At 52.5% G+C, this 27997-nt stretch overlaps 1 protein-coding gene across 7 annotated transcripts in view; it reads right to left on the bottom strand.

Moving 5' to 3' along the window:
• NFATC2 (nuclear factor of activated T cells 2) overlaps positions 1–27997 on the bottom strand; it is a 133366-nt gene that overhangs the window by 76589 nt on the left and 28780 nt on the right. For 6 of the 7 annotated variants that reach the window (XM_084777932.1, XM_084777931.1, XM_084777935.1 and 3 more), the window contains exons 2-3: positions 21020–22049; positions 17794–17965 (exon numbers count right to left, since the gene is read on the bottom strand). In XM_084777932.1, coding sequence (XP_084634058.1) covers positions 17794–17965; positions 21020–22049 — 1202 coding nt within the window. The remainder of the gene's footprint in view (positions 1–17793; positions 17966–21019; positions 22050–27997) is intronic. The other variant, XM_084777933.1, reaches the window with a different exon arrangement.

Raw genomic sequence — 27997 nt, 5'->3', positions numbered from 1 at the left:
TCCCCAGCCCAGCTCCACTTGCAAAGTACGGAGAGTTAAGACCTCTTTCCTGTGTGGGTTTTCTAGATGAGGAGGCCAGGGCTTGGCTTTGTTTCTTCCTTACTAATGCACTGTGGTGGCCAGGGAGAGACTGTACCCACTGCAGGGAAAGCAGGCGGTGGGGTGTCCTCCTATACAAAGGAGACTCTCAAAGGTCCCAGCGGCCGGCCAGCTATCTATCACCAGGGTCTTTCCCTAAGTCTGTCCTTCTGCACGCTTACCAAGGCCATCTCTGGACCCTGAGCTGCAGGAAATCAATAAAGCTTTAGTCTAAAATTGGCACTGCCATCTGTCCCTTTCATGTCCCCCGCTTGCCAGCCACCACGCATCTTTTATTCGCCCTTCTTTTTCCCTCCTGACAAATGGATTCTGTGCGACCATGCCAGTGACCTGGCTAAGAACCTACAGTGCTCGGCCTTCTTTGCAGGCGAAGGCGGCTGTGTCTATGTGAAACCAATGAGGTCTTAGCAGACATGTGTAGATGACTTGTCAAAAGGGTTCCTGATGGAAGCTGGCCCAGCTGGGGAGGGCAGCCTTCTTACTCTATGTATGTGAGTGTGATGGCGACAGTCAAAGCAGCTGTCTTGGTCCCATGAGGTGACCGCCGGTAGAACAGGAGTCTGATGATGTCATAGAACTTCGGCCTACTCAGACTTGCTATGTCTTCTTGGGTGTCTAGCCAGGGTGTTATTTGGGGTTTCTGGTCAGTGCAGCCAAAGCGAAGGCCAGCTGAAAGATCCGTCACCATGGCGACATGCCATCCAAGCTGAGGAGGGTTTCCACTTAAAAGACACCCAAGGTGCACAGACTCCTGAGTGTTGTCTCTGTACAGACCACGGATGCCTGTGCACATCTGCCCCCCAAAGGGCTTTTAGCTTTCATCTTGCTTTTGATTTTGAGAGAGGATCTCACATAGCCCAGGCTGGCCTTAGACTTACTGTGTAGCCAAGGATGACTTTGAACTCCTGATCCTCCGGCCTCTAGTCCCCAAGCACTGTCATTACAGGTGGTGTATGGAACACCATCTTTAGTTTCTGCCTTGCTGAGTGAGGATGGGACCCAGGGCCTTGAGTATGCTAGGCCAGTTCTCTACCAACTGAGCCACGCATGAGCCCACAAAAAGGCTTCTTTAAGCTGCTGCGTCTAAAAAGCCAGACCTGAGATTTGCCCAGAACGACGCTGCCATAAACAGCATCAGAAGCTCGTGCCCAGAACCAGGGCTGAAACCGACCCCGATCTCCTCACCATCTTACTCACTAGAACTTTTCCCAGCGGGGTGGGAAGTAGGGCGGGAAGAAGGCGACTGTCTGACCCTCACGGGGGTGATGGTGGCGCTCGCTGGAAATAAAATCCCTGCTTGCTTTCTGTCTGGTTTCCGAATTGCTTTTTCCTGGTCCTACAGTGCCAAGCCTGGCAGCTTTGTGATGATTTAAAATTCAAGGCAACTAATGTTTGCTGAGCAGCGTCTCGCCAGCAGAAGGGCCATGCTGGGGGAAATGCGTCCAACCGTGGGGTGGGGTCCATATAATTAGCCATAATAGCAGCAACAGCAGCTAAGTCACATACCCAGGGCCTAGTAAAGACACCTTCTGTCAACTCACTGGGTCCCTACAGGAACCCCCAAAAGGGACATTATTAATTTACATGAGAAGAGAGAGAAGCACAGAGATGGGGGAACAATTTGCTCAAGGCCACACAACTATGAAGACAACAACCAGGCTCTGGCCCAGACAAGCTTAGCTCCATAGCCCTTTCAGTGACTGTTACCTTGACAGCAGGGTCAAAGTTCACCCACAAACAGCCAGGACCTCGATCTCCAGATGTCAGTCAATCTCCAGCCATGATTTGGTCTTTTACTGGTCTATTAATTATTTAATATTTAACATTAATTTCATATCTTTACTTGCAGAAATTATTTCAACAGGAACCCCCTGCCACTGCTGGGAACTGGATGATCCGTCACAAAACAAAGGTGTTCACAAAATAGGTGCCAGGGCCAGTGAGATGGCCCACCAAGTAAAGGAGCTTGCAGCCAAGTCTGAAGACTTGAGTTCAATCCCCAGAACCCACATGGTAGAAGGAGAGAGCTATCTCCTATAAACTGTCCTCTGCCCTCCACACATGAGGCATTTGTGCACTCCCACAAACATATATACATATGCACGTGTGCACAAAATATGCAAACAAGTAACTCTAAAGCAATGATAAGTGTGCCATTGATTATGATGGGTAAAAACGTTGACTGACGCATTAGCTAACATCGGCTCTACCCAGTCTGCAGAACACCAAGTTGGATATCCATCTGGGAAGGTGCTGCAATTTCGAATGTGTCTGGGGCTGTGGAGCTGCAGCAGTGGGAGCTACACACAGTGGAAAGCCACTGTCCTAGAGGCCAGTGGATCATCACCAAGAGAGTTAAGAAACCTGCCCGCTTGCACCTCACTCTGGGTGCTCAGCAAGCCTATGCAGAAAGCTAGACTGACCTGTGACTGCTCAAGGGGACAAGATGAGGGGACAAGAGCCCATCACGGACTGGGAGGAGGGGTAAAGAAGTGCTAGGTGAGACACACACACCCCCCCCCTCGCCCAGAACAGTTAGCACACTTTTCAGAAATTGGTGGTGACATTCCTCTCAGGCTGTCTATCTGCCTGGCGCCTTCCCTACTGCAGGGTGTGTCCGTGGGGGTACACACTGGGGGATGGGGCAGAGCAAGGGCTGAGAGGTGAAAGAGCTTGCCCATTCCCATGGGGCTTGTTTCCAAGTAAGAGTCATTCCCCTGCCTGTGGAGCAGGAAGGGGGACATGGCTGCCACTCTTGCCTCTGATGACATCATCAGCCTCCTCGTGCCTCCTCGTGGACCACGTGGGAGGGACCTACTACAGCCTGATCCTTTCTCCATCAGCCACGTGAGCATCACATGCGTCTTCTTAGGCCGGCCGTGCCCACTGCCATGTTGTAAACACCCCCGCTCTGCCCATCTAGGGGTTCCTGTCCTCAGGCGGGAGAAGACCACAACACAGCACTTGACAAAAAAAGGTGGTGGTGGGGGGCAACAGGGGGCGAGGAAGCAAACATAAGCCAGACATGGTGACTCTTATCTGCAACTCCAGTCCTGGGGCGGAAGAGCAGAGACAGGAGGATTGCTGTAAGTTCAAGGCCCAGCCTGAGCTGTAGCACAAGATTCTATCTGAAAAGAACAGAAAGGCGGCTACCAAGGTGTTTATCAAATCGCCTGGGCCAGTGCTCCTTATAGTCCCCACCCCCCGCCCCCAGGAGCCCCAGCCTGGCTCTATTCTCCTCACTCATCCCCCTGTGCAGACACAGACCTGTGGATTGGTCCTCAGCCCCGAGCCTGGGACATCTCTGCCCAATGAGTGGGTGCCTGTGCGTGAGTGAGCCCTGGCATGTGGCAAGGCCGGGAGACACAGTCATCCATCACCCTTCTCGCTGAAAAGTGGGAAAACAAACAACTGAACCAGGCCAGGCCCCTGTTAACGAGAACCAAACACAAAGCCAGCAACAGGGCCTTCCTCTCCCCGAATTTCCCTTTTCCCTTTTCCGGCCTGGAACCAGCCACGGGCCAAGATAAGGGGCCTGGGCAGCAGAGGGTTTCAAAGGCACCGCGAGAAGCAGCGGCACCCAGGGCAAGGCCAGGGCTTGCTCGCTTGAGCTTTAAACTCATTCACACGCAAGGCAAACGCAGGGAGGAAGCGCCTGGCCAGAGGGCGATCCACTTCCTGAGGAGGCTTGCTTTCAACTGGCTCCAAGTGGCATCCGCATTGTCAGCCGCCTGTCAAGGCCGGGGGAGTGCCTTTCATGTCCCCCACATCTCCATCCTCCACAGTGCCTCATAAGCACGGCATCAGAGCACCCATGCAGGAGTCTGCACCCTGGCGTTCTGGTCACAGTGGGGGTGTGGATTGCTGAGCCTCTGGTAACCCACACGATTTCTCTAGTCACTTAACTCCTCTGGGCCCCAGCTTTGTCACCTTGAGACCACAAGAGAACCTAGTGGGAGCAGAGCCCACCCTACTACGTGCAAATCCCAACTGCAAAACAGGGGCATAAGCTGCAGGCCTGGGCCATCACACAGATGCCTGGGCCGTGTGTCAGAAGAGTCAGCTGAGTCAGCTGAGAAGGCGCATACTGTTCACAGGGTGGCCATGACTCAGTGCGTCTGTGTAGACACGGCTTGCGGAACTAATACCAGGGTACAACCGGCCCCCTGTAAGTGTTCTTCTACGTCTCCTGCATTACCACTCTCACTCCCTATGGGCCACTGTGAACTTAGGATGAGAGTTGGTGGCATCAGTCATGCCAGAGATGTGAAACGGGCAATAATTCGGAGAGATGGCTTTAGCTTTGCAGATGGGGATCTAAGTTGTCCTTAAGGGGGAATGTGGTATTTCTCATGTCCTCTTGGGGACAAAAGGCCACTCTGAGAGCTCTCCATCCCATGAGGATGCCCCACTGCCAGAGCCATGGTCACCATCATCCAATGCCACCATCAACCAGAAGGCTGTCCAGGCTGTTTCTGCAGAGGACAGAGTATCAGGGACAGGACACTACTCTGTCACCTGTGCTGACCCCAGGTCCCCAAGCAAGAATCTCCCCCCCACTGTCCTGGATGGTAGGAGGAAGCTCAGAGTGGACTCGGGACACACTACCTCTGGCTGCTGATGCTGTCGGGCCTGAGATGCGTAAGACTGGGAAACATCCATCACGCCACCGGCCTCAGTACAGGAGGATAACAGACCCTGCCTTGTGGACCGTGGGGAGGACCAGCAGGGATGGCTCCTGAAGAGTGCTCCAAGGACTCAGTTATCCTCATCCCCAGGACTATCTATCATCAACTTAAACCCCTGACAAACCATCAACATCCCTCAGTGCGCCCTGGCCTCAGGCCACCAGCCCCTTCAAGTCCAGGACAAGCCAGCCCTATGCTAGACACCTCATTTCTACCATAGCCCAGAGAGGCCAAGGGAGCTGCCCGAGGCACCCAGCAAGGAGCAACCCAGCTGTCCAAGGCAAATGCGGACATTGTTACTGCCATGGCTCAGTTTGGACATTTTCTTTTCCCTGGCAGAGCCATCCCCTCTGCTGCTCTTTTTCACTAAACTACCCATGTGACCTCACTCGCCCCATCTCTGCCTCAAGCAACTCGCAAGCCCCCTGTGGGTACTGACCCCTTGGCAAACGCCTGTCTGACTAAATGAATGTTACTGCCCAACCTTGGCCAGAGATGGGAAGGCCGCAGAGAGAGAGGGAGGGCAGCATCACTGGCCTCTGCAGCTTGGCTAGAGTTTGAGGTAGGATAGAGTCTCCCACCGAGAAACATCGCTGCAGCCCACCTCTGGCTGTTACACTTCCTAAGACGCGGCATTCTACAAACCAATTCCACGCCCAGGGTCTAAGGTTGTGTACCTTGCCCTTAACAAGAACGCTGGCAACCTCTCCAAAAAGAAAAGGCAGTGGAGAACACAGCCTCGGCCAAGATGGCATGCACATGTCCAGAGATGCTTTGGGATCACTCAGACTTTTCTTTCTTTTTGTTTCTTTTTGTTTTTTGTTTGTTTGTTTTGTTTTGTTTTGTTTTTTTAATTACAAGATCACTATATAACCCAGGCTAGCTTCAAACTCACAGCAATCCTCCTGCCTCAGCCTCCCACATACTGGATCCAGGTTGAACACACCAACCATGCCACCGCAATATGAGTCTGTAGTTTTTCCTCCCCAAGATTCCTGCTGAAAACCCCTGCCCTAGGCCTCATCCTGCTTCCTGGTCCCTGCTCATCAGCTCACAGCCATGGCCCCTAGGGACGGTCACTGTGTCCAGCTTCAACTCACTCTGCCCTGTGCTCACAGAGGAAAAGAGGGGGGCTGGGGAGGAGAGGACACCTCAGAACAGGAAGGAAAGACGAGATGGGGCAGCTTGCTCACTTGGCACAATGAACAAGCCTGCTCCCTTGTTCAGAGCCAGGCCTGGGACCCCCAACCCAAGCCCAGCCCTAAAAGCATTAGTTCAAAGTTAAAGTTAGCCACACGCAACATCGAAGCCCCAAGGGGAACTCAGAGCTCAAAGACAATGCTCTCTTTGACGGCGAACCGCAAGGGAACACCCACAGCATACTTTTCGATTAAAAAAGGAAAGTGAAAAAGAAGGTTCTCTTCCGTCTTCTTCATTTTATAAAACTAACTTGTGCTCACCCCCATGAAGTCACGACTTCTGTTAGCCTCAGGCCAGCCCGGGGCACCCTGGGCCACGGAGATGTGGGCCCTGAAAAGCCTGCCTATGGCCTGGTGAACTGAAGAGCCCCCTGTGAGTCATCGCTGCTTCCTTCCTCTGTTTCCTTAAGCAGAGGAAAGCCACCAAGGGGCGGGCAGGCCATCCTCGCATGCCTATCGCCCAACACTTAGGGCATGGCGCATCTGAGAGGCCGAGGCAAGTGGGGCTTCTGAGAGCCCCAAAGAAGCAACGGGGACCCTCACTTTGTCTGTAGTTGACACAGCTGATTAAACGCCTACCGTGTGACAAGTGGAGGGGATGATGGGTGGACGGGAGCAGGACGGTGGACAGAAGGAAGGGCATGCTGTAAAGAAGTAACACACAAGCGCAGCTGGTGATGGGGGGGGGGGGGGAAGGGTAGCTGCCGGCAGAGGAAGCCACTCCATGCTACAGACAAGGAACGGGGCGGGCGCGTGTCGCCATCTCTGCATCCGATACCTGCAGGTTGTTGGGTGATGATGTTGAAGCTGCAGGGTAGCTAAGCAAATGCTGCAAATGCTGAGGGACTGGGTCCCTCCCTCATCTACATGCATGGTATGTGCCCGCTTAAGTAATGACACAACATGGTCACTGCTGGGCTGCCTACCAGAGAATTGTCTTAACACTTCACTGAAGAGTTCCTTGGGCTTCTGGAGACTTTGCTCTTCCGGCGTCTTATAAAGAAAAAGAAATCTCTGAGTTTTGCTACGTCACAGCAAAACTCACGTAGAAACCAAAACCCCCAAGTCAGCCCTGACAGGTTCCGACCTCTATGCCGATGTCCAAGGTGGACACCAGGCAAGCAGTGTCCTCAGCCTTGGCATTGACTCTTTCCTTTGCTACAGTACTTTCTCTCAAGACGGTGGCATCAATGACTCCCTCCCCATACTCCAATTCTACCTAAATATCACTGGCAGGAAGTTGCCAAGTAGCATCTTCACAAGCCCTTAGTCGCCCCTCCCCCGCTTTTTTCTTTTCTTTTCACTCCCCCCCCCCCACACACACACATTGGACTGTGTGCTGTGCATGTCCTTCCATCAGAAGTGAAGGTCTATTCAATCTGTCCTCTCTATCCCTTTGTCCTGCCCAGACAAGATCAGACATCCTTCAGGCTCTGCAGGTCACACGTCTCTGTCACTAGGACTCACCCATGTCAAAACTATACCAAAGCCACAACAGATCTCTCTCTTTTTTTTTTTTCTTTTTTCTTTTTTTTTTTTTTTGTCAACAAGGAGGCATCACTACGTGTCAAAACAACTGTATTTGGAAAGGCAAGTGAGGGACTATACCTCATGCTCTGACACGCACATGAGCACTTGGGGCCATGGGCTCTCTCTTAGCAGCCCATGTCTCCACCACATTCTCAGAGCATGCCTGAGCCCCACCCATTGTGGGCACAGGGAGCATCCAGCACAGGGCTGGGGCCATGCCCAGGACCTAATCACCACTCACTAAGTAGCGGAAGCTGCCAAGAAAACAGCCCTTGCCCTGCACAGTGGCGAGTTGCTACACTGCACCCACACGCTATCCTCTGGTAACCCCATATCCCTGTGCCATTTTCTGATGGACAAAAGAGAGGTGAGCGGATGTGTGGTAGAACAGGTGCCCTACCGATGCCTCAGCTGACATGGCTCGGCTTGGGGAAAGGCAGAGGCGAGGTTTCCTGGACGCTAATGATGTAGGTTTTCAAGACGGCCTTCACTGGGTGGCATGCATGGCTTTACCATGACTATCAGATGGAAATATGGGATTCCAGCGGCGGCCCAGGAGTCATGAGGGATGTAAAACTTCCCAGCTTCCAGCTGGGTCCTTTAGACAGCACAAACAGATGGTCTAGAAGGTGGCAGTCAGGCCTCTGGCAGAGGAGGCAGCCACCCAGGTTGTGGGGGTGGGGGGGCTGGAAGGGGGAGGGGAACAGGGGGTCACGGGGGGGGGGCAGGGCGGCTCTATCCTGTGCAGCATACTCAGGACTTAGATTCTCACCATGGCCATGCAGTTCCTCCCCTAAAGGAACCAGAGTGACCTGTGCTCAGCCCTGTGCAAAGCTAGGCTCATTCTCTCCACCTAGCTGTTGGGGAAACTGAGGCCACAAGGCGCCTGCCTCTCCTCACACCATAGTATGTGGTTCTCGTCACACCATAGTATGCAGTTCTGGTCACACCACAGATACAGGCGAGCCCCACATGTGTTGAGGCACAGGTCCGTGGTTACCATTTGAACTTGGGACAGCATACCGTTAGAGAGGGCGGAATTTCAGGGCCAAGCACAGGCTGTGTAGACTCCCCGTGTTCTTTTTCAAGACCTAGAAATACTGGGAGCACCCCGGCCACCAAGATCCAGGAGCCTGCATTGCCCTGAGGTCCAGTGTTGTCCCATTGTACTGGTTGTTTTGTGTCAACCTGGTGGGAACCTAGACACACTTGGCAAGAGGGACGCTTGAGAAAATGCCCCCATCAGATTAGGCTCTGGGCATTTTTTGTCTACGGGACACTTTGATTGATGATTGATATGGGATGGCCCAGGTCATTCTGTGTGATGTCACCACGGTGCGGGTAGTCCTGAGTTGTGGAAGAGAGAGGTCTGAGCAAGGCACAGGGAGCGAGCCAGGAAGCAGCTGAGCTAGGAAGCAGCGAGCCTCCACAGCCTCTGCTTCAGTTCCTGCCTCCACGTTCCTGCCCTGACTTCCCTCAGTGATGGGCTATAATCCCAAAATGAGATAACCACACACACATTCCAAGCAGGGTGGGTTCTGCCTGTGCTTTATTACAGCAAGCCTAACTACAACACCTGCCCACACTAGGGAGCAGCCTCTGGCCAGGCAGGGAAGGAAGCATCACAGGGAGATAGCACTCTCCATCCAGCCTGCACCCCCAAAAACCTGGCAAGGACAAAGAAGGATTGGGAATGGACTCGTTTCTTAACTGAACTTTTCAAACACTAAAGCCCTAGGAGCCATCTGGAAAATTATTCCTACAGCTTTACAGATTTCTTTCTTTCTTTTTTTTTTTTTTCCGTCATAGCCCAAGAAGTTAGGCTGCCAGGCCTCCGAGCTAGACCGCTCAGGGTTCAACTTGTGGCTCGCCCACTTCCTGTGTGACCTTAGGCATGTTACTTAACCTCCCTGTGTCTTCAAGTCCTGCCTAGAAACACCAAAAGACTTGTATCCATCTTCACAGGGGAAGGTCCTTGAGCAATGGGCCAGCTTTACTGGTCAAAGGCCATCTCCTCCCCACAGTGTCATCAGCTACCCCAATAAAGCTGGGGCAAAGCAGAGACCCAGGAGCTAAGCCCAGGAAGGCATGCGCAAAGACAGGCATGTGGAAGAGAGATGCCAGCAGCCCCCACCAATTAGGATGGGTACCCTGCAATCCTTCGTGTTTTCCTGCATGCAAGAAAAGATGAGGTCTAGGACAGAGTTCAATGACAATACACCTGCTAACCACACTGGAGGCTCCAGGTTCAAGCTCCACACCAACAAAGCAGGAGGGCAAAGAAGCATGTGTGTGTACACATATGTGCATGATTATATAGAAGACATTTATGTGTGTGCACACATGTCTACTATTATAGAGGAATCTCAGATAGGCTTACGGATACATGCACACGTATGTGTGGTTACCTACGGAACATACCATTTCTGTGTGTGTGCTTATGCCCATGTGTGCAGGATCACAATCCCTTCTCACTCTACACACTGGGCTTGGGGACCACCTAGAGCCAAGGTGCCCAACAGGCAAGATTCGATCCTAAATTCAGGTCTCCAAGTTGAGGAGCCACATGCCCTGACCTCCCGAGGTTGGATTCATATCTGAAGCCTGGGATGGTAGCGGCAGTGTCACACCACCTTTTGAGAGCAAGGTCACCGCAGAGGTACTATAGAGCACAACCTTAGTACAGGTCTGTCACATCCGTGTCACCACAGAATCACATGTATCCCAGCATAGGGTGGGGCGAGAACTCTAAGTTGCCATGTGGGAGCCAGCACTAGTAGCTTTATCCTCACAGGAGGCCACAGAGGGAAACTGAGGAACACAGCAAGGTGGCTACATGCTCCTGTACTGTGCTGTGCTAAGTCATTTAATCTCTGCAGGGACCCCGTAAGACAGTGTTAGTGTCACCCCAAGGAGATCAGTGTCACCAGAGAGAGCACAACTCCTATGAGCTCCTGCATCCTCACCTGTCAACAGAGCCAATGGCAGGGTACAGCGTGGACAGGGTGCTTGCTGGTGAAGGCGAGGCCCTGGCTCGGCATGCTATTCCTGATAAGATTCTCCATGGGGAAGTCCCTCCAAGCTCCACTGATTTCCTTAGTAACAGAGAAGAGATAGCAATCCTGCCTGAGCCAGCGCCTAGACATAAGCCAGCTAGGGTCCGCCAGGAGCTCAAAGGGAGCATCTTTGACATCTGTGACTGTCCCAGAACCCCTGAGAAGCCATCGCTCCCACCGACCCACCCAACCTCACTGTCCAGTAATAAGAGTTGTTGACAGAGCTGGCGCCACCCAAGTCAGCTTGGAGCCTCATTCGTGGCACCATTAGCAACTGCTGCAGGGTTAGCCCAGGCCTCAGCCCCACACCCACTAAAGCCACAGAGCATCTGGAGGCTCACAAAGGCCATCTGAGGACAAGGGAGCTAGATCTGCAGATAGGGTCACCATCCCGCCCCTCTTTGTCTCTGTGTGTGTGTGTGGGGGGGGTGTCAGTCTGTATCCCTGTCTCTCTGTCTGTCTCTGCCTCTATGTGTGTGTGTGTCTGTCTGTGTCTCTCTGTCCCCTGTCTCTGTCTCTGCGTGTGTGTGTGATCTTTGTCTCTCTGCCTGTCTGTGTGTCTCTCTCTGTGTGTCTGTCTATGCCTCTGTGTGTGTCTATGTCTCTCTCTGTCCCTGTTTCTGTGTGTGTGTGTGTGTGTGTGTGTGTGTGTGTGTGTCATCTTTGTCTCTCTGCCAGTCTGTATGTGTGTGTCTCTCTCTCTGTCTCTCTGACTGTGTGTGTGTGTGTGTCTGTGTGTCTGTCTCTACCTCTGTGTGTGTTGTCTCTGTCTCTCTCTGTGTCTCTCTGCCTGTTTGTGTATGTGCATGCAAAAGTGTGCATGTGCACATGTGCTGTATGTACCTGAGTGTTTGGGTGTACACACTCCCATGTGTATGCATGGAAAGGCCACAGCAGGACATCAGCTGTTCTCCATCACTCTACCTTACTGTCCTGAGACGACGCCTCACAGAATTGAAGCTCATGGATCTAGCTGGCTGGCCAGCAGGCTCTCAGTGTCCTTCTGTCCCTGTTCCCCAACACTGAGGCTACAGGCATGCACAGCTGCCCCCCAGCATTTTACCTGGGTGCTAGGGATTTGAACTCACTCTTTGTATCTGAAGACAAGTGTTTTTTTTCTTACTACTGAGCCATCTTCGCCGCCAATGGCCACTCTTTTGAAGGACTGCTTAGCCAGAGGCTCTTTTCCCACAGGTTTCCCAGGGGTTCCACATGGGCAAGACAAAGACAAAGCCTGACACGCAACTCCCTGTCCACTGCCCACTACCATGGCCAGCAGGGCACCCTGTAAGCTGCTGCAGGAAAACCTTCCTGAAATCTGTCCCAAGTCACTCATATCAGCCCCACAACTGGAACTCCAAGTGGCCAGACACTGTCCCATGTTTCTCTTCTGTGCCTAGGTCATTTCAGAGCCATGTGGGAGCAGCAGACACCCTGTGGATGGACAGGTAAAGAGGCTGACAAAAGCCAAGTCAGAGCCAAGGCCGGGCTCTAGGCTTCTTGGCTTCGGTTTCAAGTTCCCTTCGCTTCTTGCTACATCTATAAATTGGGACTGAGTCTCTCGTCCTCGTGATGGTGGAATCTGATCCTGTATGCCCTCAGAGACAGCCAGACACAGAGGGGCCAGCCGTGCTCAGAGGGGCCCAGCCGTGTCCACTGTCCTGCCTCCCTGAATCTGAGGCTCATAGTTTCCACTAGTCTGCCTGTCCAGCAAGCCTCAGGGACCCTCCCGTCTCTGCATCCCTGGCTCTGGCACTGGGACTGCAAGCATGCACAGCTACCCCGTTTCCCTGTGGGCCCTGGAGATGCAATTCAGGTCTACATAGTCATGTAGCAAACACTCCGCCAACGAGCCATCTTCCAGCCTTCGTCCATTTGTGTGTGTGCGTGTGGTACCTAGAAGCGAAGGGCCTCCTCCAAGCAAGCACCCTAACACCCAGTTATACCCCGGCCCCACATACCAATAGACGTGATGAGAAAAAACAAGTCCAAAAGATAAAGGCTGCCCCCCATAAGTTACACCCAGTGCCCCAGAGCCAGCAAGAGCCGCATCCCTCGTCCCCCACACACACTGCTCCCTTTCTTCTCCCGGTTAACAGCACAGGCCCTGGTTTCTGACCACCCACACTCAGCAATCTCCGCAGCCTGGGTGACATCAGGCGCATTGCCTCAGTGCTGTGCCCCAGTTTTGTTGCCTGTAAAATGAGCATAGTAATCCTACCACCTATGCTCCAGGGTGTCACTGCAGACTAAATAGGTCACTGAAGAAAGCTCACTGTGAGTGTCACTCTCAAGATGACACACAGGCTCAGAGAGAGCCCAAGAAGTCACTCCCTCTGGGGAACAATGGCTTCTCCAACGTGTTCTGGAAGCCTTTATGCTCTGCCTAGACCCGAAGAGAATGTCTCTCTCCTCACCGAGGCTTACTGGGGATACTTTGTCTTCTGAGAGAGGCTCGAAGCACAGCCTTCTTCTCCTGGGTGTTTTTGGGGGAGGAGCTGAGCCCACAGAGAGTCCCATCACCTTGGTGTCTGCAGCTGGACACTGCTTTACCACACACACACACACCCCACCTCTTCTGCTCACTTTAAATGTGTCATCCTAAGGTCACCACAACTACAGCAACCCCCAGGCAGGTCACATAGCCACAGGCGGCTCACTGATGCCATTGGCTTGGGCTGAGGGATCGATAACGTTTTGATCAAACTAGTAATGCCACAAGGGGGACAGGTAATGAGGAGAGACAGAGGGCAGGACTCTGAGGCAGCTTCTCCTAACAGGGCCTCCGTGTTCACATGCTGCCCCATCCTACCTTTCCCCATCTTTATCTTCTGGAAAAAAAGGGGGGGCTGAATCAAGTCACATACAAGGTGCCTCCCACAACCACAGAAAATAAAGAAGAGTCTGCATATGGATAGACAGGATGATGTCCCCTTACACAGACAGACGGTCTCAGCTACAGTTAGCCCAACCAGGAAAACATGCCATGGGACGCATGTGTGCTGCTAAGCCCTCTCACCAGCACCTTTTACTTTTTATCAGGTCTGTCACTGGGTCATCTCTGTGGGAACAGAGATTAGGGAATGTATGAACAAATGCTCTCCAGCCACCTCAGGGCACGCCCTCCCCCAGACTCCTCCCCTTCTGAAGTCTGAGCCAGGGGAGGCCACCCACTCCCCTCCCTCTCCCATCTGAGCCCACCTTATCCCCCACCCCCTTACCCCTACACCTCCACAGATGACAGCACACCAGTTCCACCCCCCTGACAAATGACCATCAGCAAGACCCACTTCCTGTCACACATCTAAAAAGGAAGCGGGAAGCCCTGAGCTCACAAACTTATCGGAGAGAAGACCACACACACGTGAGTGAGACTGCCTGAGGGGCGCTGTTCCCTAACCTCACCAGGAAGGGGAACTCAGCTGGCTTTTCTCCCTTCTGCACAGCTTCAGAGTGAGTGACAGGCTGAAATTCAACAGATGATCCTGGAGGCCTCCAGCAGACCAGATACAGGAAGCCTGCTGACTTCCCCAGTCTCCTAACAGAAGCCACAGGGGCTTGGCAACTGCTCGTGGCTCAGAAAGCTGAGACCTGTGGCCTGATGTGAGGGGACAGCCATCTGTGACGAAGTCCTGAGAGAGCCCCATGCTTCCTCCAGAATTTGTGAACCCAGATCCCACAGGTGTGCTGGGATTACAGGTGTGCAACGCCACCCTCCGTTTATGCAGTGGCTGAGGATGGGGCCCAGGGCTTCATGCCTGCGAGGCGAGCCATCTACCAAAGACATCACAAGGAACCACATCCCCAGTCACATAGCTCCCTATTTAAAATCTGCTCCCCATGCTAAAAACACGGGGTGTCCCATATTTCATTTCCCAGTAAGTATACTCTATTCAATAAAGTTTTAAATACTAATCCACCTAGTGTCTTTTGAAGAAAATGAACAGACTACAGCCTCTGAAAACTCACATTACAAAGTCACAGGCCCAAAGAGGGACATGAACCGTGGGTGCAGAGGGATAGTCTTCCTCTGGGCTTGACATCCAGCCCACTCTCCTTCTGGAACTTTCCATGGCTCAACCTTGGATGAATAGTGCAAAGCCCCACTGAGAGCTGGAGTGCAGCCCTCTGCGATCCAGGAAGAGCAGCAGGATCCCTCCACTCAGGCCCGGGCATCCTTTGTCTCTCTCTTGATCTCCTGAGCCCAGATCTTCACATGGCTTCCCAGCCACAAGCCTCAGTCAACTGTCCTCAGTGGTGGCATGGTCCTCTGGCCAGAGCCAGTCAGACGCCTCGGGGGAGGTAGGTTTGGGCTCCAGTGGGCTACAAGAGGGTCAGAGCCAGGCCAGGAGGTGATGTGAAGAGAGAGAAGAGACAGGAGGCACGGTCACTGGCTGTCTCTGTGAGAGGGAAGTCAGGCTGAGCTGCCCAGGATGTGTGGATGACAAGCAAGGCGCTGAAGCAACTAGAGCTCTGTCCTTAAACACCAAGGACCTTGAATAAGGTTTGAGACCTCACCTTAATAAAGATGGGACAGGGTCCCATGTGTGGCAAATGCTTCCGAGCTGCTCACCATCGCACGATTCTGGCTGCTGGGTTCCTGTCATACTCAGAACCCAGAACTGTGCCTGGTCCACAGCAGGTACTCAATAACTATGCATCAAAGGACCAGTGAATGAAAACGGCTCAGGCGCCAAAATGCACAGAGCCCTCTGAAGGAGTCTCCCAGGCCCTTCCTCCCCTCAGCTCTTACTCCACACGGACAATGAGAGCCTGAGTGTCCTGTGTCCTCTTCCTGGTCTATGCCCCTGACCCTAGCCCCCCACACCATGGCCTGGGCCCCGCCTGCCCCGGCCCTTCACATTCTAGTTACACCAGCCTCTTTCTGTTCATCTCAAGTGCTCTGCCTCCTGGGCTCCTGGGCACAAGCTGAGCCCTGCCTCACCCAGGGTCCTGTGTCTTCAGTCCCAGCTCCTTCCTGAGAGACTTTCATTAGCCTCTGCCCCATCCGAATTCATTCCTCTGTTTTACATGCCTGAAGCTCCGGGAACAAAAACAAACAAACAAACAAACAAACAAACAAAAAAGAGTGGGGATAGCTCAATCTGTAAGGCATCAGACTTTCAGTCTGAAGGTTTAAGGTTCGAGTCTTCACTCTTCCACTACCCTCCAGGCCCACCCCTGCCCCACCCCCACCTCACAAAAGAGCCACAACTCTTCTCATATTCAAAGCCAAGTCCCGCAGATGGCACAGATGTAGGAAAGCATCACAAATGAATCCAGTGCTGGGTGGACTATGCAAGGCCATTCATGGGCCTTGGCTACTCTTTGGGCATCAGGCATTCAATACCTACAAGCTGTCTCTTATGGTCCCTTTCTCCTCATCTGCCTTTAGGGAGCTCCTCCGTCAGGACCCATCTCCCAGCAACCTGCAGGCCAGGGTCCCCTCCTCAAACAACGAAGCCTTGTCAATAATAACAGACTTTTTTTCCCCCAGAAAGTAGTCTTGAGGTGTGTTAAAATGGCTGGTAACCAAGTAGCCCTCCTGTCACAGAGACTCCAAATAAGACACAAAGGTCACAAGGCCAATGACTGTGGGAGATGACAGCACATTACTGACTGTGGTCCTGAGGGCACGGAGGCCTACAAGGCCCACAAGGTATCCCCTGGAGGCCTGGGAGTGGAGCTCAAACAGCATGGAGCCTCCCTGAGCCAACAGCCTCCCTGGCTGCTACCGCTGAAATCCAAGGAAGTCAAGTCAGGGAAGAGGCGGCCAGGGGCTGTGTGAGCTCAGAGGACATGGGGACAGCAGGGGACTTAAGAGGCTGCAAATAAAGTGAGAGTGGCACTTTCCAGCTCAGCAGAGTGAAGCTGACCTACCAATGGCCAGAGGTCAGGCCTTGGGGTCAAGCCATGGTCAGTATCTCCCTAGCCACTTAGGGTCCAAAGCCAGTGCTTACCTAGATCCACCAGGAACAGACCTGCCCAGGGTGCATTGCCCGTAGTGAGAAGCAACCGAGGCTTCCCACAGATGCCTCTTGACCAACCAGTTGTACAATCAGGGGACACATGCTCAAGGTGGCCAGCCAGTACTTGGGCTGACTGACCACTGTTAGAGGAAGACAGCAAAATCTAGCCTACGCTCCCTGTATGTCAACTCCAATGTCAGGGCAACAGTCACAGCCACAAGACACATAGGAAAGGGGGAGGTGAGGCTCAAGGTCTATGAACAGAAGAAACTGGTTCTAGGACGGCCAGGTCAGAGAGCAGCCCGTGCCTCCCCTCCCCCTTGACATGTACTAATTGTACAGAACAACAGGTTTCAAAATGGCTTTGTCACACCTGTGTAGCACGTGCTTTGATCGCAGTCAAGAGTCCTAACAAGAGGCACACGCCCAGTACACTTAGGGAGAATTTTAGGGTTTAGGGGTTTATATTCCTGCTTTGAAATTTCTATGGGTTTTCTTTCTTTTTCTTTTTTTCCTCTTCCCCTCCCCCCCCCCCCATATAGCCTTGGCTGGCCTGGAACTCACAATCCCCCTCTAGGATGCTTATGAACACAATGACCAGGTCCCTACGACATAATAGTTCCACCGTAAGATAGATACAAATAAACAGTAACTTAAATGTTTAGGAGAGTCTGGCTAATCGAGCTGTGTTGGGTTCACACAGCAGAACCTAAATATCTGTCAATACTTCCTAGTTAACCAGATCATACAAATTGAAGAATGTTTCAATTCAATTATTTTAGAAGTGGTGGGGGGGGTGGACAAATCACACCTCTTACTTAATTGTACAAATCTCAGGTTTACTCTCAAGCCCCAGCCATAAAGGATGTCAATTAGAAAAAGCAAGCAGAAATGCTCACAGTTCTAACAGCTCTGCCAAATTCTAGCGATCTTTCCATCATAAAGAAAAAGTAGCACTTGGGGAGGCAGAGGCAGGTGGATCTCTGTGAGTTTGAGGCCAGCCTGATTAAAAAAAAAAAAAGAAGAAAGAAAAAGAAATAAAAGCAGGACCATCTTCCACATGAACATCGTGTTTCTCCACCCTGCCCTGGAGACTTCCCCAGTCAGCTCTCAACACACAGCGTCTCAGCCTTCTCTTGCCTCCAAGGAGTAAGAAGCTGAGATGTCTGCCATCTCACAAGGGGCGGCAATGTGGAGTGAATCTCCTGCTGCCGAGGGCAGGACACAGAAGTAAGAGAACGTGAGTCCATACCTGCACCACAGGGTGGCCTCCCGTTGGGGCTTTGACAGCACCCCGGCTGCCCTCGGTCTCATAGTGGGCCCGGTGGTGCGGCTTGGGCTGGACCTCGATCCGCAGCTCATAGGAACCTGACTGATTAGAGAGCGGCCACTCTAGCGGAGGGAGGGATGCAGTCACGGGAATGCTGTGGGAAGAAAAGTCCTGGTCATGAGGATGCAAAACCAAACCGGCCTGTCTGTACACTAAATGTAAACGGCCCCCTTTCTGGAAACTTTTGCCCAGAGGTAGAAGAGTGAAATGCTGAGTGTTGAGGGGCCATCGATCGCTCAGAAGTGATAGTGAGAGCTCTTCACAAGGCAGAGCTCCTCCCTTTACTTTCCTCCTCATCCCGGTGAAGCCAGTGTAGCTGGGAGGATGAAACTCATTCCATCATGTGCTGGTTCCTGTATGTCTCCACGCCTGTAATGGTTTCTCCTCTAGGAACTGTGAAGAACCCAACCTTGACCTCTCAAAACGCCCCTCTGCCTGAACGCTTCCTTTTCCAGAGGGCAAAGGTGAGTGCAGGACACTTCAGAGGAAGCTGGGAGTATGTCACTACCTCACCGTGGACTTAAATCCTTCACCTCTTTTAGGCACAGTCTCCCACAGTCGTACGGCAGAGACCAGGTGATACCTGAGTCTCTATATCCGATCATCTCGATGAGCAGTGCCTTTGGGAGTGAGCTCAGGTCCACTCATGATCACTAACTGAGTGGAGGGTTCTAGAAGCACAGAGAGGAATCTAGCTTGGGATGGAGGAGCCAGAGCACATGAAGCCACATGAAGTGCAAAGGGACAATCAATATCATGACTAGAGCTTCATAATCAAGTGCAGGTCCCTGCCCTAACACCGCTCCCCTGTGACTCTGAACAGATGCCTGCAACTCTCTAGGTCCCAGTTTCCTCAGTTGTGAAGTGGGCATACTGGAGGCCTATGAGGAGCTTAGCATCGAGGTAACCGACAACTATTAGCACTAATAGCTTTCCTTGGAAAATGCACATGCATGGATATAGGCACACACATCCATACATACACCACACACATCCATATACACACATACACACACACTCATGTGCACACATGTACACGCACACACCACACACATGTATATTCACACCACACACATGTACATGCACACACACACACCCCACTCATATATAGGGACACACATATACACACACCACACACATTTTTATAAATACAGCTGCAGGCTCACATACAGATGCACATACACAGACACCCACACCAGACACATGTACAAGGACATATACATACACATATAACACAGAGACATACCACAAACGCATGTACATGGGCACATACATACATGTCATATGTACAGAAGCACACATACAACATGTGTACATACACACCACGTGTACACATTCATACTAGATGGTTGGATGGGTGGATGGGTGGGTGGCTAGCTAGATGGATTGATGAATGGGTGAGATGGGTCGGTAAATGGATGGATGAATAGGTGGATGAGTGGGCAGATAAGCAGTGTCGTCTCAAAGATGTACACAGTACAAGGTTCTCTGAGGCAGTACATCCTGTGGCACATCCTGGTTTTCGCATACGGCCGAGACCAACCATCCACCAAGCGTATCCTTTCCCACTCAGAGTAGCCTGTGAGGTGCTGACAGGCTCAGCCAGGCTTCACCCACTCAATTCAACGCAGTGCTTAATCAGGTGAGAGTTTCCGTGTGTGGGTAGCACAGGGGGGGATGGTGACAGCGTGTGACAGTGACCTCCTGTGCTTCTTCTGCCAGACAGGGCAGAGAGGAGAGGCCAGCACATGAACCCCTCACTCACCTTTCCCCTCAGCATCCAAATGAGATTTCTTTTTTATATAATGCCAAATAATCATAAGCCAGGTTGACATGAGGACAGAGCAGGATGCTACACAGTACTGCAGGCACACAGCCTGGACAATGGTGGTTACCAATGTCACTCTTGTCATTCTACCGTGAGTTCAATCTCCTGGCACAAGGCCTGTGAGGAAAGAGGTCCTTCCTAGAGGTCTCCCAGGGGAGCTCCAGAGTGCTGGTTCATCATAACCATCAACTTAATCTCTGCATTCACCTGGGAGATGTGCCACTCGTGGGGGGAGTCACCCACAGTGAGAGGCACCATTCCCTAGGCTGGGGTCCCATGATGGGCTGTGCCCTGGATCCGTGGGCCAGAACAGACAGACCCTTTCTTCCTTAAGTTGCATCTGCTGGGATTTTAGCACAGCAATGGGGACAGAGACTAAGAGGCCCTGTAAGAACAGGGTAACAGAGTTGTTCCTCTCCTGTGCTCTTACTTTGCACAGGCTCTAAGCCAGGACTCTGACACGTGTCATTTTACCTAGTTCTTAAAGAAGAAAAGACACTATGAAACAATTACTGTTATTATCCTCATCTCACAGGAAATGAACAAAGGCCCAAAAAATGTGCTCTGTACTAGTGCAGGGGTTGGGGTAGGGGAAGAGGTCTTATTGATTAGTGATGTCTGCTCTGGGAAGTCTCGTAAGTGTGCTCAGTGAAAGAATCATACTTGTTTACTAATGTCTGCCGCAGGCACAACAGCAGGAGGGCAGCACAATGCCAGTGTGCACGCAGGCAGTGAATGACAGAGCCAGGACACACACTCAGGCCTCACACATCCCAAAGCCTCTACCCTGTGAGCCGCACTCATTGATTCCGCCTGCCTGGTTCTTAAGTTAGTTGAGGATTGAGCAGGGTAATTTATTGTTCTTTGAGCCTCCTGATCACCGAGCTCAGTGCACAGACAGGCAACAGATGCCCTCACACACAGGTCCTCTTAAAACAAGGAAGCAGGCATTGAATACTGCCCCACAGAGGCAGGCTTACTGGCCCGTTTGGCCAGCTCACAGCTACCTGCTCCTGTAAAGAAATCCAGCCCATAGTAGGGACTTTATAAGTACTTGCTGAGTGAAGGAGTAAATGATGTCCCCTCGGGGACAGCCATTATGCATACTGTGCAATAACACCGTCACAACCACCTGCTGTATCAGAGACACCCACAGTACCTATTCTACAGATGAGGAAAGTGAACATCCTTGGGGAAGGGAACATCCTTTCCAGGTACTCACAGCTAGTAAGTGTCATCTGTGTGACTAAATTCCATGTAAACGACAAGAAAACCACCTGTTAGAGTCCACTTGAGAACTGCTCTCAAAACCCTACTCACCTGCAGATGGGGATGGCCGGCACCAGCTGCTTGGGCCAGGTGGGTGGTACCAGTAGGATGGACTCGGGAGCTGAATTCCTTCTCTCCTCCTGCTCACACGGCCCCAGGAACTCCACGGCAGGGTAGATGTGGCGGGCCAAGCCCGCCTTGGACGGAGCGGTGGACACAGGAGTCGGGTCAGGACTGGTCTTCCATATCTTGGAGGGGATCCCGCAGGGCGAGTCGGCGGCCAGGCTGTTGAGGGCATCCATGAGAACAGTAGAGCCGGCCGTGGGGGGGTACCCAGCGGGGATGCCGTCGTCCTGGGGTGCCACGTGAGGTGAGGGCTGTGGCGAGGGGCTCCTGGAGCGCTGGGGTGAGGCTGTGGGCAGAGGGGCAACCAACGCCTCTGCGCACGAATGCCTCCGCTTGGCACCGGGTGAGGAAGAGCGGGATGACGGACGGGGCACGGGCGAGTGTCGGCCCAGGCAGCTGTCCTCGGCGAGGCTGGTTCGAGGTGACATTATTGGAGAGGTTCTGGGGGAATAATGAGCAGGGATGTTTTGAAACTGGGGACACAGGTCGTCGGGCCCGGCGTTATTGGGTGAGACGCAGGGCGAGGTGTAGGGGGAGAAGGTGTCAGAAATGAAGCTGGCAGAGGAGCCGCTGCTAGCGGGGCTCAAGCAAAGCGGCTCGCGGTAGCCCTCGAAGCCAGGCACGGGCAGCGTGAACCTCGGGCTGACGCCGGCCAGGACCAGGGCCGGCTGCTCGGGGGACAGGCCGGTGTCTCTCCCTCGGAGGGCCCCCCCTGCCTGCATCAGTTCGTGGGATGGAGTGATCTCGATCCGAGGGCTTGGGCCCGAAGCCCCTGCTGGCTTGGCCGGGCTCAGAAAGTTCTGGAACCCTATCCTATCCGGCTCTCCAAACCGGCCATGGGGCTCGCCAGAGAGACTGGCGAGGGGGTTGCATGGCTTGAGGCCATAGTCCAGGACATCATCCGGGTATGCGAGTCCCGAGGGTGAGCTGATGGCCTTATGTGCGCTCGTTTCTTCTGGAAAGAGAAGGGGGAGGGGGTCTTTAAGCCTCTAAAACAGAACTGGGGTGCAGAGTCACAGTCATGGCTGGGCGTGGCCTCCTGTCACTGGTTGGTTTTAATACTCCACCATACCAAACTCTGAGCTTGCCACAAGTAAAGTGAAGCCTCTTTGTCCCAAATTCCCTCAATAAAGTCCAGAACGGCAGGTGTTGGCCACCATCTATGGAAGACAAACTGGCCTCGGAACCTCCAAGCTGAGGCCTAAAACCACCCCTCAGAAATGAATTTTAGGGACTGGACAGATGCTTTGTCCTGCCATGTGATTATGAGGCCCCTGAGTTTGATCCCCAGGGCCTGCACAAAAGCCAGGCATGATAGAGCACTTCTGTTAACACCAGCAATGGGGAGGCAGAGACAGGGACCCCCCAGAGCTCATTGGCCAGTTGGTGTAGCCAAATCAGCTAACTACGGATTCAGGGAGAGACCCTGTCATAAAAATAAGGTGGAGGGAATTTGAGGAAGATACCCAACTTCAACGTCTGATCTCCATATGCATGTATACATATGTGTGTGCACACCCATATACACGGTGCACACCTGTGTCAACATGTCTACATACATAGACACAGCGAAAGGATGTTAAAGTAGATTTGATATCGCCCTTAGCTCACAGCGCCACAGACCCACAGCTGAAGTTTACTACCCCGGCTTACTAGCTTATACTCTGAGCCTCTCTCCCGACTGAGGTTATTTCATGTCAGTGTGGGCCACAACCCCGTTACTAGAATTTGCTACGTCTCTGGGGCTGCAGTTGGCCTCATTGTTTCACATGTATGATGTGGCCACAGGACACAGAGGCGCCACATGGACTCTGGGATCCATGGAGTCTGGGATCCATGGAGTCTGTGATATGTTCACACCCATACATGGCAGGCTTTCTAGAACCAGGATTCCCTGCTCCTTCATGTCCCTTTATAGATGTGGCCCAGGAGGGGAGAAGTCCTCAAAGAAACAGAAGTAGCCAACGCAGAAACTCCTTCAAAGCAGCCCCTTGGTCCCCAAAAGTCAAGATCATGGCTATAGAGCCCTCAAACCACTAACAGGAGGGGATATAAGGTGACCTAAATACCTCTGTAACAGCAGCAGCCATGTGGGCTTGCTCCCGTCTCATCACAAGGGCCCACCACTGACAAGAGTGTCAGCACAGTAGATTATGTTGCTCTTTCACCTCATTCTGTCACTTGGTCCCCAAGCTTGACCCCTCACATTCCTCACTAGGGAATCTCCTCAGAGCCACCAAGGAACGCTGGTCCTCACTAACCGACACCGACGCCGAGCCACTACTACTTCTCCATCTGTGGCGGGGTCGGCCTCACGTCCTCAGCTCCAGAGTCCGTGTTCCCTACACAGCATGTCAATCCTGAGCCACCCGTCCCCAGTCTCCCTAGGTCTCCTCTGACCAAAGCCCATCATGGAAACTTCCCTTCAGTGTTTCCTTTGACCCTTTAGATACTAGTCATCGTGGGGCCTGTCTGTCCCTCTCGCCAGCCTGTCTCACCACTCCATCTGTGCCCAGTACCCAGCCCCACCCCCGCCCCCGAACAGCTCAGAGAAAGACCTACTTTTCAACCTGTCCCCACTCAAGAGCCCCTGAGCAAACTCTCTCCTCTTCCTTCAGAATCTTCCTAGGAATGCTGCCCTTACTCCATGTGTCTGTTTCACCTCCATAGAGAGCCTCCAAAAGATCATCTCCAGCCCCGTCTCCTGCCACCTCTCCACTGCACCCACCACCCAGATCGCACCACATCTGATACATATGTGCTTAGTGAACTAGTCCTGCTAAGCCAGGGCCAGGCAAACCACACCCCAAGGGCCCACATTTTGTCTGCTGAGATAAGGTTTTATTGGTACGCGGCCATGTCTGTTATTTGCGTAGGGCCTAGGGCTCGCCTCTTCATTGGGAACAGAAGAGCTTAAGAGTTTTTGGCAGGGTCTGTGTAAGCCACAAATGTTAAAATATCTACTCCCTGGCTCTTTGTGGAAGTTAATGGTTCTAGACCTAAGCTCCACGGAGGTTTGTTTCCCCATCCACGATGGGTCAGCCTCATTTGCCTGGCACCCACCACAGCAAGTACCTGCCACTTACAGGCCTCCACAAACATCTGTGAAGTGACCAAGAGAACAAATAAAAGAATCAGGCCCAGGGTCCTGCAAAGCCACAAAGAGTGGGGTCTTCTGCTCTGGGGAGCTGAGGTGGACAGTCTGGTGACCCTTGGCCTCTGTGTACCTCTTCCAGGCCACCATAGAGGAAGTGTACTCCATCATAGCTGAACTGACATCAGAATGCCCAGATGGTGTGCCCGTTGCAGATGCGATCTCCCGAAGGGCTGCCCATCACGGTCTCTATGAGACAAATTACCTTACTTTAGCCAACATGGCTGGGGTCTGTCTGGCCACCTTCCTTCAGCCTCTCCTCTCCCTAGGTTCCTAGCAAAGTGGGGTTTGGGGGGAAAGCACCCACTTCCTTCTGGCCTTGGGACTTTGCAGTTGCTGTTCCCTCAGCCCCAGCAGCTCTATTCGCCCACACCCACAAGTTACGTCACTGTCCCTGGGCTTGCATAGAGCTTGAACACCTAACTCACTCCTCCCAGGGGTGCCTGCTCTCTGCACCCTGTTTGTCTCCCAATTCTAGTGAAGTAATTGTGGCATGAGCTACTGATTAGCAAGTCTGTCTCTCCCCTGACAGAGATGCCATGACGACTCTCCTGAGAAGCACGGAGCCGCTGCCACCTGAATGGGAGCTGGCACAAGGCGGGGCCCTTCGACAGAGAGGGCCGCCAGCATTCCTCAGTAAAAGAATGCATTCCCATTAAAGTCGAGTGGCACACCGACAGCGGTGCACACCGACAGCACTCCTCCAAATGTCACTGCCTGACCCACGAGGCAGAGGGCACCATCTGTAGAAATGGTGGCTGGGTGAGTGACATCCATCAAAATTCCCAAATGTGCACCCACAGCCCTTAAGAGCACGTCAGAGGTCCATCCTATGTGGACAATCACAGCTGTGGGACAGGAGGGAGCCACAGGTTAGTGTCTACAGCCCTGGGGCTGGGGGAGGAGGCTATGGCCCATTCTAACAGTGGCCTGCACAAGTCCTTCTGCACCAGGCAGCAATGACTACTAAGATTCAGTACAGAAGAAAGGACAAGGCGTCTAAAAGGGGAGGGGGCACATCTGGGGGGGGGGAGTGCGTGTGCGTGCATGTGTGCCTGAGCGCACGTGCACACACGTATCTAGGCACACACAAGACCAGAGGAGGATGTCAGGTACCTTGCTCCCTCGCTCTCAAGCTTATTCCCTTCGAGGCAGGGTTTCTCACTGAACTTTTTGAACTAAGCTGGTGGCCAGCAAGCCCCAAGGAGCTTCCTGTCTCTGCCTGACAGCACGGGGATTACAGGAGTGTGTAGCCATGCCCAGCTCTTTTACATGGGCACTGGGATCCGAACTCAGGCCCTTATGCTTGTTCACTGAGCTATCTCCCCAGCCCAGCTAAAAGGAGACTTTAAAAAAAATTTTTTTTCTGTATTGTGCAGAGAAAACAAACTTAATTTCCCAGACGTAATTAGCTTCTGTGGAGCAGGTGGCGGGAGGTGGGGGTGACATGGAGCATAACATGTGACAGTGAAACTCTGCTGACAGGGCGGGAAACCGAAGCCAGCCTTGCTCTGCTGCTAACTGGCTAGTGGCAGAAGAAAAGTCCCCACCCACTCCAGGCCCCACAGTCTCACTTAGAACAGAGGAAAAGCAGGTCTGAGTCCTTCGGGGCTTTGATTTTTCTAGCTTGGGTCTGCAGGGCTCGAGTTCATACGATGCACAGGCAGCGTGAAGGTGCATCTGAACTTCGAGCAGGCGCTGCATACACACACACACACACACACACACACACACACACACACCACACACTTTCCATCAGATAGCACAACACAGAGCCAATCAGCACCAAATCTATGTTCAATGATGTTCTAAGAACCCAGTTTCTATAGACCAGCCAAACCAGACACCAGCCCTGTTTGGAGATTCTAGTCACTTTACAACTCTCCGCCTCAAGGACATGACTTGGGACGTTCTAAACAATCCAGTACTGCAGCCAGAGTGGACACACATCATGAGTGTGGTAGTGCCCATAATGCCAGCTTTGGGAGGCTGAGGTAGGAGAAATGCTGTGACTTCAGATTCAGCCTGGACTACAGAGTAGAACCCTGTCTCAAGAAAGCAAGCCAAACACACACATGCACGCACGCATACACACACACACACACACACACACACACACACACACACACGCACGCACGCACGCATGCACGCACACAGGCATGTACAGGTGTATGCACACACTGCCTTAGAGTCCCAAGGAGCAGCCAGACCCACTGAGCCTAATATTGCACTGTTTACGCTGTATTAATCTATCCTGGTGGCAGGGTTTGTTTGTTTGTTTGTTTGTTTTTTCTTTTCCTTTTTCTTCCTCTTTTCTTTCCCCAAGTCTATAAATGTTTAACAGCAATCAGGGGAATGAAGGTAACAAATAGCCTTTGCCTTCCCTAGGATTTGACAGCAAAACTCACAAATGATGAGCCTTTAACATCTCCCTGTAAATGGCTGGAATCCTCGCTCTTGGGCTCTTTGGAAACAGCCTGTGTGTATACTGGGCCTCCCTGTCCTCACCTGCCCACAGCCCAGATGGAAGCAAGCGCACCCCCAACCCACAACTCACCTGCCCATAGCCCAGATGGAAGCTGACGCATCCCCGACCCACAACTCACCTCCTATAGCCCAGATGGAAGCTGACGCATCCCCGACCCACAACTCACTGCCAGTTTTCTCAGGAGGGTTTCCATAAACCTCTTTGCAAGATCTTGGCTATAGCATAGCGGCATTGCCAGTAAACTGTGTTTTATTTGTGTGTGTGCATGTGCGTGTCTGTGCAGGTGCTCACAGAGGCCAGAGGAGAGCATCAAAGCTCCCTGAAGCTACAGTTGCAAATGACTTCTCTGGAAGAGCAGCAAGTGCTCTTAGCCACTAAGCCATCTGTCCAGCCCCACATCTTAACTTTTATTTTGAAAGGAATAGTTCACACCATTCCGGAAGGCTGAGGCAGGAGCATCGCCTAGTGAGGGCCTGCTTGAATGACAGAGTGAGTTCAAGGCCAGCATGAACAATTTAGTAAGACCCTATGTAAAATTAAACCACGAAAATGGCAGGGGTGTACCTCAGTAGTGGGACACTCGGCCGCTTAATCTGTAGTACTAGCAAGGTGGGGGCAGTGCGTCATCTAGGCAAAGGCTCTAAGCCTGCATTTCACCCCCACCCTGCCCTCCCACTGCTTTTCTCTGAGGTATAATTTGTGAGGCAGGCAGAGGTGAATGGGGTTTGTCAAGTACTAACTATCTTGTTTTGCCAGCACCATCAAGATGGCACAGGTTTCGGTGACCCTGCACACAGGCAGCTGAGGGGAACCCAGGGGTTAGAGAGGCCCTCAAGACTTAGCAACTCCTAACCATCTGTACACCAGGCCCACACGAGGTGTACAGCATGCATGCAGGCAAAACACGCATACACATCAAGTAAATGAATAATTTTTTTTAAAAAAAGAGACAGCTCTCCCTATGGGCCCACTATGGGGCACTCCATGCCTCCTGCCATGCATGAGAAATGCTTGGCCTACCCTCGAGATGGCAGGCAGGCAGGAACTGTGGCTGCTCTGGGTTCTCTATCTTGTCCTGTTTCCCAACACACACACACACACACACACACACACACACACACACACACACACACTTTGCACTCGTTGTTCCCCTTGCCCAGACTTCCCTGCCATGGCTCCAGCTTCCTTTTCCTGAGCCACTGTCTTCCTGAATAGCTAGACCAGACTACAGTAGCCAGCCCTATGATGAGGTCCACTGACA

The sequence above is a fragment of the Acomys minous genome (genome assembly GCF_964271855.1).
Source record: "Acomys minous genome assembly, chromosome: 3".
NCBI classification, from domain to species: Eukaryota; Metazoa; Chordata; class Mammalia; order Rodentia; family Muridae; genus Acomys; species Acomys minous.
Note: the sequence above shows the minus strand (reverse complement) of the source record. Positions and strands in the feature narration are given on the sequence as shown.